This window comes from Aegilops tauschii, chromosome 3 (assembly GCF_002575655.3).
Source record: "Aegilops tauschii subsp. strangulata cultivar AL8/78 chromosome 3, Aet v6.0, whole genome shotgun sequence".
Lineage (NCBI taxonomy): Eukaryota > Viridiplantae > Streptophyta > Magnoliopsida > Poales > Poaceae > Aegilops > Aegilops tauschii.
The window spans coordinates 61,330,732-61,347,213 of NC_053037.3; the positions used below are offsets into that span (position 1 = coordinate 61,330,732).

General features: G+C 46.5%; 1 protein-coding gene across 1 annotated transcript; it reads right to left on the reverse strand.

Moving 5' to 3' along the window:
• Window positions 1–5,717: 5,717 nt before the first annotated feature.
• LOC109750198 (uncharacterized) lies at window positions 5,718–8,610 on the reverse strand. The gene is made up of 5 exons (XM_020309153.3): window positions 8,381–8,610; window positions 8,044–8,119; window positions 7,340–7,960; window positions 6,863–7,258; window positions 5,718–6,390 (listed from the first exon to the last, which is right to left on the reverse strand). The coding sequence occupies exons 1-5, from the start codon at window positions 8,467–8,469 to the stop codon at window positions 6,268–6,270; spliced, it is 1,305 nt and encodes a 434-aa protein (XP_020164742.1). The 5' UTR covers window positions 8,470–8,610; the 3' UTR covers window positions 5,718–6,267.
• Between the last annotated feature and the right edge of the window lie 7,872 nt (window positions 8,611–16,482).

Sequence of the window (16,482 nt, forward strand, 5' to 3'; positions counted from 1 at the left end):
CAAAACCTCCGGGACTGCCGAAGAAGCTGCAATTTAATCACCCGAAAGTAAGTACTATAGTAGCATGTTCCGGGCATCTCCTAGTGATTCAAGCGCTAGTTTCATCAATACCATTTAGCATGCTTGCTTATCAGTTAGATTGACCTCTATTTCTTGTAAAGTGGTTGTGGCAGGAACCCGGGAATAATTACTGTGGATACTACGTTTGCGAGTCCATCTGCTACACGACCTGTGAGCAGGGCTACACTGAAGAACAATATGAAGTGCGTAAGCAATAATATTCACAATTTTATTTTATTACCATCATTTGTGTTGATTTTCATTTATTCATATATATATATGTATTGACCCCCTTCTTCAAATTAGATGTTTCGGAAGCGGGATGAACTCCTAGCAGAAGATCGTATGCGAGGAATTCAAGAGGAATTGGTGGCATTCTTCCTTGACCACGTGATCGCTGAAAACGGAGAATACTATGTGGACCCTGTGTTCCTACAATTTAATTAGGAGATTGTATTGTAAGAGATAATTATTGTATATATGTAGCCGGTAGTGTCGGATAGATATACGAGAACTTGTTGTTCGACCAATATCTCGGAGAAGGAGAGGTGGTCGATATCACTTCTCTCTGTATGCATATGTTCATGACGATCTTCTGTTTCCTTCATTTGATTACTAGCTAGCGTGTCTACTCCTCTCAATACGTATATAGTACGTAGCGTCGACCAAGCACGGAGATAAGAGAGGACACTTCTCTCTATTAATTAGCTAGCTAACACAATATATGAAACACCTAAATTAACCCCCCAAAACCCCTAAACCACCCCCTTTCAAAAAAAACAAAAACCTCAGCTCCTGCCAGCTGCTGACGCGTGGATGCCTATTGGTCCCGGTTGGTGACACCAACCGGGACAAAAGGCCCTGCCTATTTGTCCCGGTTGGTGCCACCAACCGGGACCAAAGGCCCCCTGCCTGGGCTGGCAGCAGCGGCCACGTGGACGACCTTCTGTCCCGGTTCGTGTAAGAACCGGGACTAAAGGGGGGAGGCATTAGTAACGACCCTTTAGTCCTAGTTCGAGAGCCGGGACAAAAGGCCCTTACAAACCGGGGTAAAAGCCCCTTTTCCTACTAGTGTACAAAACCAATAAGTACAATCTGCCATTTGTGCCGTTTGTCAGGTTGAATCACCACCGCAGCACCGTTATTTTTGCATGTGGTATCATTTCACATGAAACAAGCCAGGCATACGAGTGGATGTTACGGACCTTTTCTGATGCTATGGGACAGAAGCATCCTATATCTGTGATCACGGATGGGGACCTTGCAATGCAGAGAACAATCAGGGTGGTGTGGCCTGACTCAAACCATAGGCTCTGTATATGGCACATTCAGCAGAACATTGTACGCCATCTGCATGATGACACGGTAAAGGAGGAATTCCGATCTTTCATATATGATACATCTTCCATTGAAGAGCATGAGAGAAAATGGTTACACTTCTTACAACGGAATAAAGTAACAAGTGAGGACTCCTGGCTGCATCAGATGTATAAGATGAGAAAACTATGGTGTGCTCCATATCTTGAGGGCCGTTGTTTCCTAGGATTGAGCAGCAATCAGCGGAGTGAGAGTTTAAACTCGGTGCTACATACGCATCTTGAGGCTAAGATGACGTTGTTTCAAATGCTAGAGCACTATGAGCGTTGCCTTGCGTCGCGACGCTTGAACGAGGCTCTCCAAGACATCGAGGCCTTACAGTCCATTCCGTTCACAGAGGAAAATGCTTCAGTTCTTGAGAAACATGCCGCGAAAGTTTTCACTCCTGCTGTGTTTAAGTTGGTCTTATTGAGCATAGATGCTGTCAAAAAATGTGAGATCAGAGAGGTACTTGATGCAGCAGAGGTTACCACATACATTGTGTCTAAGAAGGAAAGAATGGATAAAAAGATCGAAGTGCGCACGGAGACGAAGGAAGGTATGCTTCGCAGTATCAGTTGTTCTTGCCGCAAATTGGAATGCGCAGGCACACCATGTTCCCACATATTGGGAATTTTACAAGAAGAAACACTGCCCAGGTGTTGTGTTCCCACTAGGTGGACAATGAGTGCAAAATGTGCATTCGCACCGACCAGAAAGAGCAAGATGTATGCATACTCTGCAGCCCTACAAAGGTACCGTAAGCTAAGGAATTTTAGTCACGCAGCATGTTTCAAGGCATGCCACTCTGATGAGGCGTTTCAGCATCTAAAAAGGGTTTTGGAAGGACAAGATGTTTGCAAGGGATCAACAAGTGAACAAGCTGATAGCAAGGGATCAACTAATGCTCAGGGTAACAGCATTAGGTTTGGCCCGTTGATGCCACAATCGGCTAACCTTGATGGTGAAGGTTTCGAAAAGGTTCTGGATCTCGTGCATGTGCCAGGCCGAGGTGCTCCGAAGAAAAGGCTACAGGCAAAGATGAAGAAAACTAGAACAAAGGGTAGATGTAGCTATTGTCATGAGGCAGATGGTCACAATCGACGTACGTGTGCCAAATTGATAGAGGTACCTAATATGCCGTAATTTAATGTTTTAATGTGTCTAAATATATTCTGTGGCATTAATAATATCCTTATGTGCAGGATCTCAAAGAAGAACTATGATAGCTACAACATTGTACGCACGGTCGGACAGCAAGTACGTCGACGATCAACCTGATGTTGGCGTGTGCATTGTCGTCTATGTCTAGTATCGTGTGACCTTTTCTCTAAAATACTTCATTCTGTCAGTTAGTGACTTCCTCATAATGTATGACTCAGCTATTTGGTTGTCCACTCCCTTGTAACAGTATTAGTTGGGTGATTTGGAGGTGGTGGAAAAAATCACCTTTGTTCAAAAAATGTCTTAAGTTTCACCAAATGGTCCCTCCGGAATGCGGTGATCTTTTCGACCACCTCCAAATCACCTCAATTTTGGCACACATGATCTCTTGCACAAACAAAGCTAGGTTTCCAAGGTTTTATATTTTTTTGAATTTATACTGCTTAAAATACTTGCCGGACATGATGTAAATGGACCCAAAAAATTTCCACTTCTTTGTATCAACATGAAAAGGAAGCATGACTAGTTTGGTAAGGTTGTCGGCATTTGTATGGATTTTCTAATACGATTAAATGCTTAGAATACTTCTCGGAGGTGACGCGAGAAGCGCACGTTGTCGATCCTTCACCGGCGGCCGTTCCGGTAGGAGGTAAGGGTCCGCGTGGAAGGACGGGTTTTTCTCGACTTGCTTCAAATGGACCTGTATTCTTTCTTCACCCTTGTACCAACATGAGAAGCATCCATGACTAGTTCCATTGATTTTCGACGTTTTTATTAATTTTCTAGGGTTATCACGACGATAAAACCCTAAAATATTTCCCACCAGCGCCACCCTTCCCTCCGATCACTCTGACCAGCATGTACTTAACTTAGCATCAAGGCCATGAAAACAGGAATCAGAACCGTATTAGATTTTGATCCCACACATACAAAACAGATAACACACAGACTGCAGGTACTACGATTATCAGATTGAACTTGTAATGCATAACAACTTCTGGTATTCAAATACATCACATGAAATAGTGAGACAACTAGAAATGCAAAAAAGCTTGTGATGTTGAGGTTGAGCAAGGGACTTTTATTGTGAGGCGCAGCATCTTCAGCAACCTATCCATGATTCCACCTGTAGCATATAAGTAACTGAAAGTTTCAGATTGAATACAGTTGGTATTGGAAAAATGACAGTACGGTAATTTGAAGATGCCAAGGAAATCTGTCACAACAACTGTAGGAGGATACGAATTTGAATACAAAGTTCATAGAAGTCAATGTTGAATTAATAAGACCTTTGCAAGATACAAAATCACTGCTGTGATGAGAGTAAACAGCATGTAGGCCATAGCACATGCAAGAAGCACTTACAGGAAGTGAAGCAAAAGGTTGTACAGCACGGCAACATGAGTAAGCCAACATCCCTACAAAAATTATTTCACTGCTTATGTCTATTTTTTTGCTGAATCATTAGGAAGCCCTATATATTTGGATGCAAGATCACCGACATGGCACTACTGAAATATTTCAGTGTCTACATCTTTGTACTGAAAGTGCATTACTGAAATATTTCAGTGCTACGTGTGTGTACTGAAACAGCACCACTGAAATATTCCAGTTGCTACATGCGTGTTCTGAAACAGCACCACTGAAATATTTCATTTCGTACGTGCGTGTACTGAAAGTGAACCACTGAAATATTTCAGTGGGTACGTGCGTGTACTGAAAGTGGACCACCGAAATATTTCAGAGGCTACGTGCTTGTACTGAAACAGCACCACCGAAATATTTCAGTGGCTACGCGCATGTACTGAAACTGCTACACCGAAATATTTCTGGGGTTGCGTGCGTGTACTGAAACTGCAGTACTGAAATATTCAGTGTCTACCCGTGTGTACTGAAATTGCATTGCACTACTGAAATTTTTCGGTGTGTACCCGTGTGTACTGCAATTGCACTACTCAAATATTTCAGTGTGAACCTGTCAGTACTGAAATATTTCAATGCCTACAACTATCTACTAAACTTGCAGTATTGAAATATTTCAGTGTCAACCCAGAGTCTATCACTCTAAACTGTGTACTGAACTTTTCTAGAGGCACTTCTTGCAGCCAAAATATTGCAAGTTCAATTTACACAAATTGCATCACGTAATTTGAACACAACTCTTGAGGTGACAGACAAAATTTCCTATCATGGATACCACTCCAGCACATCAAAACGTAGAAGTAAACATAGCAATGCTATATGCCTAGACTCATTACAGCCTCGTCGATCAAACTAAGCTGCCATCCAGAGGCTACGGATTCAAGTACACAGGTAGCAAGAACATATTGCAGAGAATCAAATCAAGCAAGTGGCAAGTAATGGTGAATGAAATTCAGCAATCTTACCCTAAACATAGCTACGGCCGCCGTTCAGACGAGGAGAACGGCGAGGGAAGCGTGGAGAACGGCGGGGAAGCGATGTCGCGACCACTGTCCTCCTCCTCTTGCGCTTCGGAGTCATCTCCGACTTGGTTTGGAGGCTCCACAATCTGCAACGGCACCTCGTGCATCGTGGGTTCCTGATCTAGTGGATGCTCTATCCTGGATCTGAACGCCCACCACCTACGCCTGGTCCACAGGCTGGACGAATCGGCCTGCTCCATCACCCAGAGGAGGATCTCGACCTTGTGCATCGGTTGTGCGGGTGGGGGGGGAAGCTTTGCCCTCTCCCTCCTCGTCATTTGCTTCAAAGTGGCCATTGCCGTCCAGTTCATCTGCAATTTGTTGTGAAAGCAAGAACGGATCTCCGTCAACCTGGCCATCTTGACCTGGTCGCCGCCGGCGATCTCCATGAAGTCGGCGTTCTCGCCGCCGCCGATCTCCACGAAGTCGGCGTTCTCGCCGCCGCCGATGTGCTCGATCTGCTGCTCCATCGAGGATCTTGCGTGGACGGAAGAGGGGGGTGGATGTGGAAGATGAGAAGAGCAAAGTTGCGGCCGCGAGAAGGAGGAGAAGGCTAGGAGATGGCCGCGGTTGCAATGGTGATGGAAGAGGGGAAGGAGCACGGCGGCGGCTTTGCATTGGATGAGAGGGGCCGCGGTTTTGCATTGGAGGAGAGGGGCGGTGGTTTTGCATTGGACGAGAGGGCCCCACCTTGTCATATATTTCCTAGGACTAAAATGCCCCTAGACTAATAGTACTTTCGAGTACTTTCATTCGCATACTTTTGAGTACTACGTATGTATGCGCCGTTAGATCGAGACAAACCAACGGCTTCAAAAAATGTCAACTACTGTAAAAGTTGTATATTCAGTAAGTCGTGTAAGCACACGCATGTAATCACAGTCCTCCCTAACAAAAACAAAGCGCCTACACTAATTAATCACTGTGCATATGTTTTTCCACGGTTGGATCGATTGCACGGTCAACACATGACGGCGATCTTCCATTTATAGTCTTGCGTTATTCGTCCGTTGCTCCCTCGTCCTGTCAGGTTGTCTTGCCACCTCGACCCCAAACAGTAGAATTGTCCATGCATCATGCGTGGCCATTGTTTCAGGCTTCCAGTCAGCGACAGTAACGCAACTAAATTAGTCTACTCTTTTCTGACCGCACTGCATGCATATCCGTCGGCGGTGGGTCTCCTGAAGAGCACGACGAACCGAGACCGGCCGGCGTTCTCCTGAGAGAGCAGCATGCAGCTTAATCATTCGGCGTGCCAAGACCGGCCGGCGGCGTCGCCACGGCGGTCGGCGCCCGTGCGGGCTGCGACGGCCTTCGCCACGGCTTCCCTGACCGCCTCCTCCTCCCACTTGGCGCCGGACGCTGACTGCAACGACCGCATCAAGATATCAGTTAAATTTTCCAGTCTATGCAGAATTTAAAAAGAGTATGTGACGCCACATGCGTTACTTTTCATCATCATGTAGTAAAAATCTAGCTGGGTGCGCTACGTTGGTCATTGGTCAAACCGAGAGATTCCGTATGACAAATCTGAGGTAACCTGGTACACACACACACTACTACCTACCAAAAGGTTAGCTTAGCTTACTAGTACTGTTCACGTGTGCACGCACGCTTAGGGTTTCGGCCGGAGTGTGTGGGACACGTCCATTGGCCAACTTGTTGAAATGAAGGCAACACGTGATCAAATTACCGGATTGTACTACTTGCTAGTAGTACAATTTTACATCATGAAATTGGTTGATTATATGTATACAATTTTATTTTATTTCGAATGGAGGTTCCCATCAAAATATATAAAGCATACTGTAAAGAAAAGAATAAGGAAAGTGTATTACTTTGAGCTGCATCGTCAGGAATGCTCCGGTGAGGCCGTTGCCGCCGTCGCCGTCGCTGGTGCTCATGGCCACCAGGCTGACGTCGTCTTCCCCCATCTGGTCATTGAGGCACTGCAGCGTCCTGAGCACCACGTCCATCGTGTTGCCATGCGCCGGCCTCGCCGCTATCTTCACCGTGCAAACCTCGCTCGTAGTCGTCCCATCTTCCCGATCCGCCGCCGCTCTGGTTATTTGGATTTCGACCTTCTCGGCGTCGTCTTCTTCGACCCCGGCGGCGCGGGCACACTCGGCCAGCTGCGCCTGGAGCGCCTTGTTCTTCTCCTCGAGATCGCAGACCTTGGACTTGAGGGAGTTCACGTACTCCCTCGCGGTGATCAGTATCGACGTCTTGTCTTTCTGTAAAGCGAGAGACAAATGATCATTAGCTGGCCCTCTCGGAGAAATTAATATGCATGCGTTTAAATTATGTTTATGTACCTTGGAGCCGGGAGGAAGGACGGTCTTGAGAGCCTGGAAGCTGTCGTTGAGCTTCTCCCGGCGCTTGCGCTCGGAGATCATGTGCTGCAGCTGGTTCACCGACGACAGCTCGGCCTCCGCCGACGCTTGCTGGAAGTGATGCTGCTGATGGCTGTACCTCATCGCCGTCTGCATCTTGACCAGGACGGACATGGATTTCTTGAACATCTTCTGCCCGCATGCCGGCTTCGGCCTCCGCCTCGCGCCGAGCTGCCGCGCGTAGCGGCTGAACGCGCTTGCCGGCACCACGCTAGGCTCCATTGCGGCCGTGTCGTGGAAGTTCAGGACGTACTGGTGGTAGTCATCGTCACATGGGAGCACCACCGGCGGTAGATGCGAGGAGACCTCGGGGAAGTGCAGGCCGGCGGCGGGCGTCGTGAGGGCGTGCGCCGACGAGTTCTCCGGGCTGCAAGAGAGCGAGGCGGAACGGAACGAGCAGGTGGAGGACGAGGAGGGGAAGCTGCAGCCACCGGCGTGGTGCGAGGGGAGGAAATCGACTTCGTCTAGGACAGACTGCTGCATGCCCACGGCAGGGACGATGTACGCGCCTGGCTCGTCCTCCATGCTCATCTGCATGCTGATCTGCACGTGCGATATTATCATCAGAAACAGTTGAAGTGTGCACAATCGCACGTATGCATATCAATTAATCAATGGATGCTTGCCTGGTTGAGGTGGTGCTGAATCTGTGTGCGCTCCTCTTCCTCCTTCCTGCTCTGCAGCCCTTCAGGGACGACGTAGCTGCATACAAAGAGATCCATCAGACAGATATCCCAGTGGCTAGTAACTGTCTATGTAACTAATCAACTAGTAGAACCGAAGCTTTTTAATCAAAGGATCGCCGTGAGATTCATCAACTTTTTTTCGAAAAGGAGAATAATCTCCGGTGTCTGCATCAAGCGATGCACACAACCAACAAAGAGAACCATCATCTGGTAGCTAGATGGATATCTGTACGCGTTGAACCGAAACCGATCGAGGTAGGACGCATAATGCACACACCTGGCGGCGTAACCGCACATGAAGCCGCTGTTACCGGCGGCGGCGCCGCCGTTGGTGCCATATCCATGGATCCAGCTGCTGCTATCCATGGCGGCTGGGCGACCAGGTGATGCTCGATCACTTCGATCTAGACGCCGTAGGTTCGGTCGAGTCTCGCTCAGTTCATCAATGGAAATGGGACCGTGCGTATATATGTGCACGTGTAGATATATGGCTTAGTGGCAACCCGTACACGAGGAAGCTAATGTGTGGGGTTCCGCTGGGGGATGCGAGCGTGCATATATAGCAGGGGGGGCCGGCCGGAGCAATGGCGCGATCATGACAGGCGGCTTGGAGGGGGAAGAGGAGAGGGGGGCACGTGCGACGGTAACCGAAGCAGCTACAGCTAGCTTATTTTTTGTTCTTTTTTAGAATCAGCTATGGCTAGTTGATGATGTCGACAAACTATATAATACATCTACACGATGGTGAGAGAGAGACCTTACTGATGCAGGACTTTGGGAAATCCACGGTCCATTCCGTTGGCCGGAAATATGGCACCTTCCGATCCATCGACGAACAAGGCGTGGGACCGGTCGGGCTTAATAATAAAGATGATATTATGTGCATGGAACTTAAACCTTTTGAACACCTTTTGGACCGGTATATACACAGCACATGTGGTACCTTCTTAGTTGCTTCAGCATGGTTGTGTATGGTCTTCAGAAGAAAAGAGGGAAAACATGATTGAATGCATGCAAGTAACTTGGCACTTTTGGTCAACAAGAAAAAACTTCTTAGTTAGTACTTCCTTTTGAGTTTACTTCTTTAGTTACTTCCGCGCGATTGTATATTGCGTGGATATCAAATCTTATAGTTCATCTTTTTCGAGGCATTTCAGATCACTGAGTAATTGATTCATGTTAGGAAAATCCTTACTCCTTCCGTTCAAAAATACTTGTCGTGATTTTAGTTTAAATCTAAAATACTTGTTGTGGTTTCATTTTGGAACGGAGGGAGCACTACCAGCAGCTTACGGCGGACAAAAAGGGAAAAAGGGAAAACAGCCAACATTCACTAAATCATCCGCAAACACACTCTAATCTTCTTCCCGGATTTGGCGACTACAATCAAACCTGCCCTTGCATGTATTGTGGTCCACTGACCTGGATGATACTCAATGTATGTTAGCGTGTCGGCTCCTGGTACAAACTGAGTGGTGTTTTTTGAAGAAGGTGTTTTCCTCGGTATACGATCCCGAGACCAACTCCAATCAATTCGTCGATGGTCAACAATTTTGATGGTTAATTACCTAATCTTTGACCCCCATGGGTTCACATGGGAGGAGGCAGAGCATGATTTACATTGGTAAATTGGCTCTCATTCACGATCGCATTAGATATTACTACAAACCTACTGACTTAAGCGATTAAAACTAAATTTGGAGCGGTAATGAAAAGTAATTATGCATAACAATATTACTCCGTAAGCTGACATGATATATCAAAGTCCCTTAACCTCTTTGGAAACATTGAAATAAATACACATATCGAATATAATTATAATTACTACGCTCTTGATTTCTTCAGTAGACACATACCCACGGGAATAGAACGAATGGAACACGGGGGCATAGGAATCCGTTTTTCTTAAATACTAATTTCAAAAATGGTATATGTATAGAAGCCAGCCGCCGCCTCCAAAAAACTAGGGTACTCCGCCTCCCGCCGGCGTCGGCGCCGGTCCGTCCCGTCTCCGATGGCCTTAGGGCCATGGAGGCGGAGTGGATCTCGCTCCTTACCGGTGGGAGGGCTATGTTTTTAGATTTTTTTGAGCTTTGTTAGGGTTTTGTCCTGCTCACGAAGGCGAAACGACGGCGGCTCCCTGAAGATGGAATAAAGGTCTCCCGCCTAGCCCCCGTTCCGGTGATGCGTCTAGCATCATCGGTGGGGTCTACGACGGATCTGTCTTTGGTGGATTTGCTCGGATCAGTTCGTCGTTCGTCTTCGTTCGTGTGTCTTCAAGTTGGATCATTTTGGTCTACACTCTTCATCTGCGGCGGTTGCTGTTCTGGTGCATTGGTTCTTTGGGGCCTTAGCACGACGACTTCCCGACTGTCTACTACAACAAGGTTTGCCCCGCTCCGTCGAGGGAGAGGCGATGACAGCGGCGCGCCTTCGGCTCGCTTCAGTGCTTGTAGTCGTCGCTAGGTGGTCTACGGATCTGGATGTAATTTTTATTATTTCTAGTGTTCGTTGTACTACCATAATTGAAGATGAATAGATTGAAAGTTTTTTCCACAATTTTTTTCTTCAAAAATGGTAAAAAAAATCATGAAAATTGCTGGCAAAAAACTTGATAAAGCGTTACATTGACCTAAAAAATTTAGGGACAAAATGACTTTCGTGATATTGTTCAGGACAAAGTCAAAATCAACACTATATTAGAGGTACTGTTCACTCTATATTGTCTTGGACAATTTGTTTTTATGCTCAGATTTTTTTTATGGGAGTTTTTTGTTCTCGTTTTTTATGAGTAGGCCAACATGTCAAGTTCATTCGAAAAAAGTTTCAAAGATTATTGACTTTATTTGAATTGCTAAAACAAATCCTAGAAAACAGTTTATGGGGTTCATCTACAACCAGGTGTATCCTGGTATTTTCCCATGCCCAGGAGACTAACTGAGGACAGTTATAGTGACATGGAAGGAGTATAAAAATGATGGATCAAGCATACTCGCATGTTGCATCCTCATCCGCCTAAATTTACATAGGCCCCTCGGAGCATCTCTAGCAGACCCCTTATATCGAGGACTTTTGAAGTGAGTTTACAGTTCATGGCATGCCTCGGATATGGGCCGAAAACAGCCGCGGCAGAGCAGAAACTTAAAATGAACATGTAAATTTTGAAATCGAAACTTCGCGGGAGAAATTGAACTACTTCAGTAGAACTAGTGGCGTTCATAGTTACATGATCATCATACATATTTCATGCATAGCCTAGTTGTAGCAAATAGATCGGAGGAGCGGCGGCCACCGTAAACCCTACTGCCAAAATTTGGCTCACTGGAGCTATCCGGGTGCGGCAGCGACGCTGCGGCGGCGGAGGAGCTCAGTCGTTGTCGGCGGAGACGAGGTCGATGTAGATGTTGTCCTGCGCCTTGGCTTCGCGGTGCCATGCCTCCAAGTTGTCGTCGAACTCCTGCGCCTTCGCGAGCCCCTGCTCGAGGAGGACCGCGTCGAGGTCGGCTTCCCGTCGACGGCGCTGCTCCGCCTCGCACTACGCGCGACGATGGCGGACTCGAAGACGTCCGCCTCCGCCGGGGGAGGAAATCCTCTAGCCCGATGAAGCAACCGTCACGCCGCTCCGGCTCCGCCTCCAACTCCCTCTTCACCACACAGAGCGGCGGGAGCTCCTCATGCTCCCTTTTCATCAGCATGAGCGGCGTACGGGAGCTCGACCGCCCGGCGAAGCTGCCCGCGCCAGAGGACAGTCGCGCCTGCCTGCGGTCCTAGACCTCCGTCTTGCGGCGGAGGAGCGATGGCGGCGGCTCTAGGCCGTAGTTCGTGTACTTCCGGGCGGCTCACTTCCTCGCGCGGTCGGCTTGGATGCACTGCTGCCGCTCGGGGTCGTCGCGACCGCCGGCACGGCGGCCGAGCTCCACATCCCGTGCCGCATGGTGGAGTGCGGCGGCGGATTGGAGTCACCGGCGGCAAAGAAATCGAGAGGGGGAGAGGGGATTGCGGCGGCGCGGGGATAGGGTTTGGCATCGTACACTCAGCACGAACCCGTAGTTATACTGCGCGAGGGGGGAGGGGTCCGGGCCACCGTAAAAGATTTATGGGCCGGGACGACTATACGGGCTCTGGTCTGGCCCAAAAAAAGATCAAATCCGTATAGTCGCCGGATTTTTACAGTTTGCGCATTTTTAAGGAGTAGGTTAAAGATGCTCTCATACTCTGAATGGCTAACCGAGGGCCTGTTCTTTTGAGCCTTATGGGTAGCTGCCAAAATGCTCATAAGACTAGCTATATACCACTACATTGTGAAAACTTTCGTTATTGCAAAGAAATACTTTCTCCGTCCCATAATATAGGATGTATTTTGACAGAGAGAGTATTTCACTATCTTGTATCTCTTTTGAAATGGGTGTACTCACGTACTCCCTCTGTAATAATATATTAAAAGTGTTTAGATCATTACTTTAGTGATCTAAACGCCGGAGAGAATCTTCTACAAAGATATGTGAGTTTTGGCTTACAGCTAGGCGGGTCCGTCCGCGCAGCCAATAATAAGTTAATCTCTGCTGCTTTAATAACTGCGCTAATACAAAACCAACCAATGGAACAGATGCTGCTCTGGACTGATTGCGACGATGGTGCAGCGGGCCGGCACAGTAGGAGCTGGTTTTACAGGTCGCAGCCGTTTGCAGCGGGGCAGCAGCTAACGAATGAAAAACCCCTAAAATCAGAAAACGCTGATGTCAGGCCGTGGAGATGGCCTTTGTTGAATATACTTCAGCACAGTCGTACGTCGGTAAACGTCCTCGTTGGCCACACGTATTACCATGAAAAAAAAAACAGTGGATTGCATTGATTTGGGGCGGTGGCAGCAGGGAGCAAGGAACGTTCCACGGTGGTTCGAAATTACTAAAACAACTCCGATCCAGCTCGCAATCATGGCTTCCGGAGCCCCCGACGGCTATGGCCCTGATCGTTTTTCTAAACAGGTGCACTACGGGCGGAAGCACGCCGGAATTCCGCAGGTCGCAGTCGGCTCCGTCGGTCGCCGTACGTGCTCCTAAAGAGAAAAGTACCGGTATGGCGCTGTTCAGTCCACGACCTATCCCTGACGAACTAGCGACCCCAGCCCAGGGTAGAGGGTGCGGTGAGTACGTATACTAGTACTAGTATGCATCGGCCTCTCTGCATCGCGACACGGCGCATGTGGAGGAGCCACGCACATCGTGGCAAAGTTCGTCTGCGCGGATGCGCTCACACGTGTTCTGCGTGTTACCGCTACAAGTAGTACAACACGTAACACACGTAGGAACTAGTGGCAACTGAAGACAAGATCACTACTGTCTGCAGTGCAACTGCTATTTATTTTTTTAAAGAAAACTTCGACTTTATTAATTAAAAATAATTGTTACAGCATCCGTAAGAAAAGGTATAATATCATTCATTGTCTCCTCAAACCAATCCTTAGTTTTCGAAAATTTGCTAGCCTAGCAATTTCATAAGCCACCTTATTTGCTTCACTATTGCAATGTTCAAAACTAATAAAAGAAAGATCACAAGCCAAAAAATAACAATCATCAAAGACTACAGCCGCCGCTCCTGCCGAGTGTCCTTCATTCTTCATTGTATCAATCACTTCCATGTTGTCTGGGTTAATAACAAGATGATCGCATCCTGCATTTTGTGCAAGTAATAACCCAAACTTCAGGACCGCCGCTTCTGCCTGTAATACATCTGCACAAGAATCAAACCTACAGTTCCCACCGACAATGAACATGCCTTTGTCATCTCTAAGGACCGCCCCAGTTTTACCGTAAAGCAAATCATGATCAAACGAGGCATCAATATTCAGCTTGACAAAACCCCTAGGAGGACAGCTCCATCCCGCTGTTTTAATAGATGCCTTAGGGGAGTAGGCATTAACATAGTTTGCCGTTATAGCAAGAGCACCTATCGGAGTTTGGTTAGCATCTTGAAACTTTCCTTCATGAACCAGTTTACGTCTATCCCACTATAAATACCAGGTTGTGATAGCGATCAGTTCGTGCATGTTCTGGATGCCCATTAAATATAATTCCTGACCTTACATAAAGAGTAAGAATTCTAGTACCGCCTCTCCCGCACGGTCAACAACACAAAGTTCATTGATCACCTCGTATAAACCTAATTTTCCCCATACTCTTTCGCCTTCCGACACCGGAATAAGACGTGTTTTGTATCTTCTGGAGCATTCGAGCATGACGGGCAGATGGGCGAAACCTTCAAGTGTCTATTAGCAAGTGTAACTCGACATGGGAGGGTTCCATGTAGAGTACGCCAGATAAAGATTTTTACCTTTGCCGGACAGGATAATTTCAAGTCTTTCCCCAAATAGGATTGACATTGGTTCTACCCATCCCATTTGCATGTTGCAACTTTTTCCCATGTTGGTTGTTCCATTCTTCCAAATAAGCCGGACGAACAGTGAACATGCCATTTTTTGTACAGCTCCAAGCAATGAAATCCGGCATATTAAACATGGGAAGTGGAATTGCGAGCACCCTTTGTGCATCAATTGGCCATAACGTCTGTCTCACCAAATCTTCATCCCATGAATTCGTGATTGGGTCAATAAGATCACACACACCTTTGACAGTAGTTGTCCCCTTCTAGGAGTGATAATCTTTGTATTCGCACAATTTAGGATCCAAGCGTCTTTTCAAATATCAATATTCTGTCCATTTCCAACTCACCAAATCTAACCACTTTTGAGAGAATTTACACCTGCCATAATACTTTGCCAAATAAAGGAGGACCCCTTTTTAAAACTTGCATTCACTAGATCCCCCTCCAGAAAATATTTTGCTTTCAAGATAATAGCACATAAAGACTCAGGGTTATCAATCAGACGCCGCATTTGTTTGGCTAACAAAGCCAGATTGAAGCAATGTATATCTCGGAAACCCATACCTCCTTGGTCTTTTGGGACACACATCTTCCACCATGCCATCCAATGCATTCTCTTCTGATTGTCCTCGTCACCCCACCAAAATTACGACATCGCGTCAATGATTCCTTTACAGTTTTTTTAGGAATTTTAAAGACGGACATGGCATAAGTTGGGATAGTTTGTACAACAGATTTGAGCAAAATTTCCTTTCCTCCCGCGGATAACAGTTTTTCCTTCCATTCACTAATTTTTATAATAATACAATCGATCAGGAATTGAAAACAATCACTTTTGTCCATACCCACATTTGAAGGCGGACTCAAATATTTGTGAGTAAGTGCTCCAGTCATGATATTCAGAATTGTACAAATTTCCGCCTTGTCTTCCACCTTAGTATTGGGACTAAAAAATATACTAGACTTCTCAACACTCACCATTTGTATCGAGGCGGCACAGTAAGAATCCAAAACCGATTTCAATGCCTCCGCATTCATAGCATTTGCTTTCATCAGGATCAAAGAGTCATCAGCAAAGAAAATGTTTGAAACTGATGGTGCATCTCTGCTAACCTTTATTCCGGATATACTCCCATTCTCCTATGCATGTGCTAAGAGAGCAGTTAGCCCCTCCGTACATAACAGGAATAAGTATGGAGAGAGAGGATCTCCCTGCCCAATCCTCTAGTAGGTATGAAGGTCTCAGTTTCTTATGTATTAAAACGAACCCGGTATTCCACCGAGGATACACATTTCATGATTAAATTTACCCAGTTCTCCTTAAAACCAACTCTGAGCAAAATCTCCTTCAGAAAAGACCACTCCATTCGGTCGTACACTTTATGCATATCCAAATTAATGGCACACAAGCCCTCTTTACCCTTCTTTTTTTCTTAATAGTGTGAAAAACTCATATGCCACTAAAATATTATCTATAATCATTCGTCCTGGCACGAATGCACTGAGTCGTACTTATGATATCTGGAAGGGTTATCTTCAACCGGGCCACAATCATTTTTGAAATTACTTTGTACACGACATTACACAGATTAATTAATCTAAATTGAGTTACCATTTCAGGAGAATTGACATTTGGGATCATCACTATTGTAGTATCATTCCACCCATAAGGTATAGTACAACTATTCACTGCCTATAGAACCTCGTCAGTCAGGTCATCTCCCAACATAGACCAGAATCTTTTGTAAAAAAATAGCATGTAAACCATCCGGACCCGGCGCTTTTAAATCTCCAATATCAAATAGGGCCTTTCGAACCTCCTCTGCCGTATATGGGGCTAGAAGAGCATTATTCATTTCATTTGTCACTTTTCTTTTGACAAGAAAAAGAACCTCCGGGTCAGGTTGGGTAACTTCTGAGGTGAACAATTTCGAGAAATAACCCATAATATGGTTCTTCATCTCTGTATCTTGCACCCAAAACCCGTTGTCATCAAGC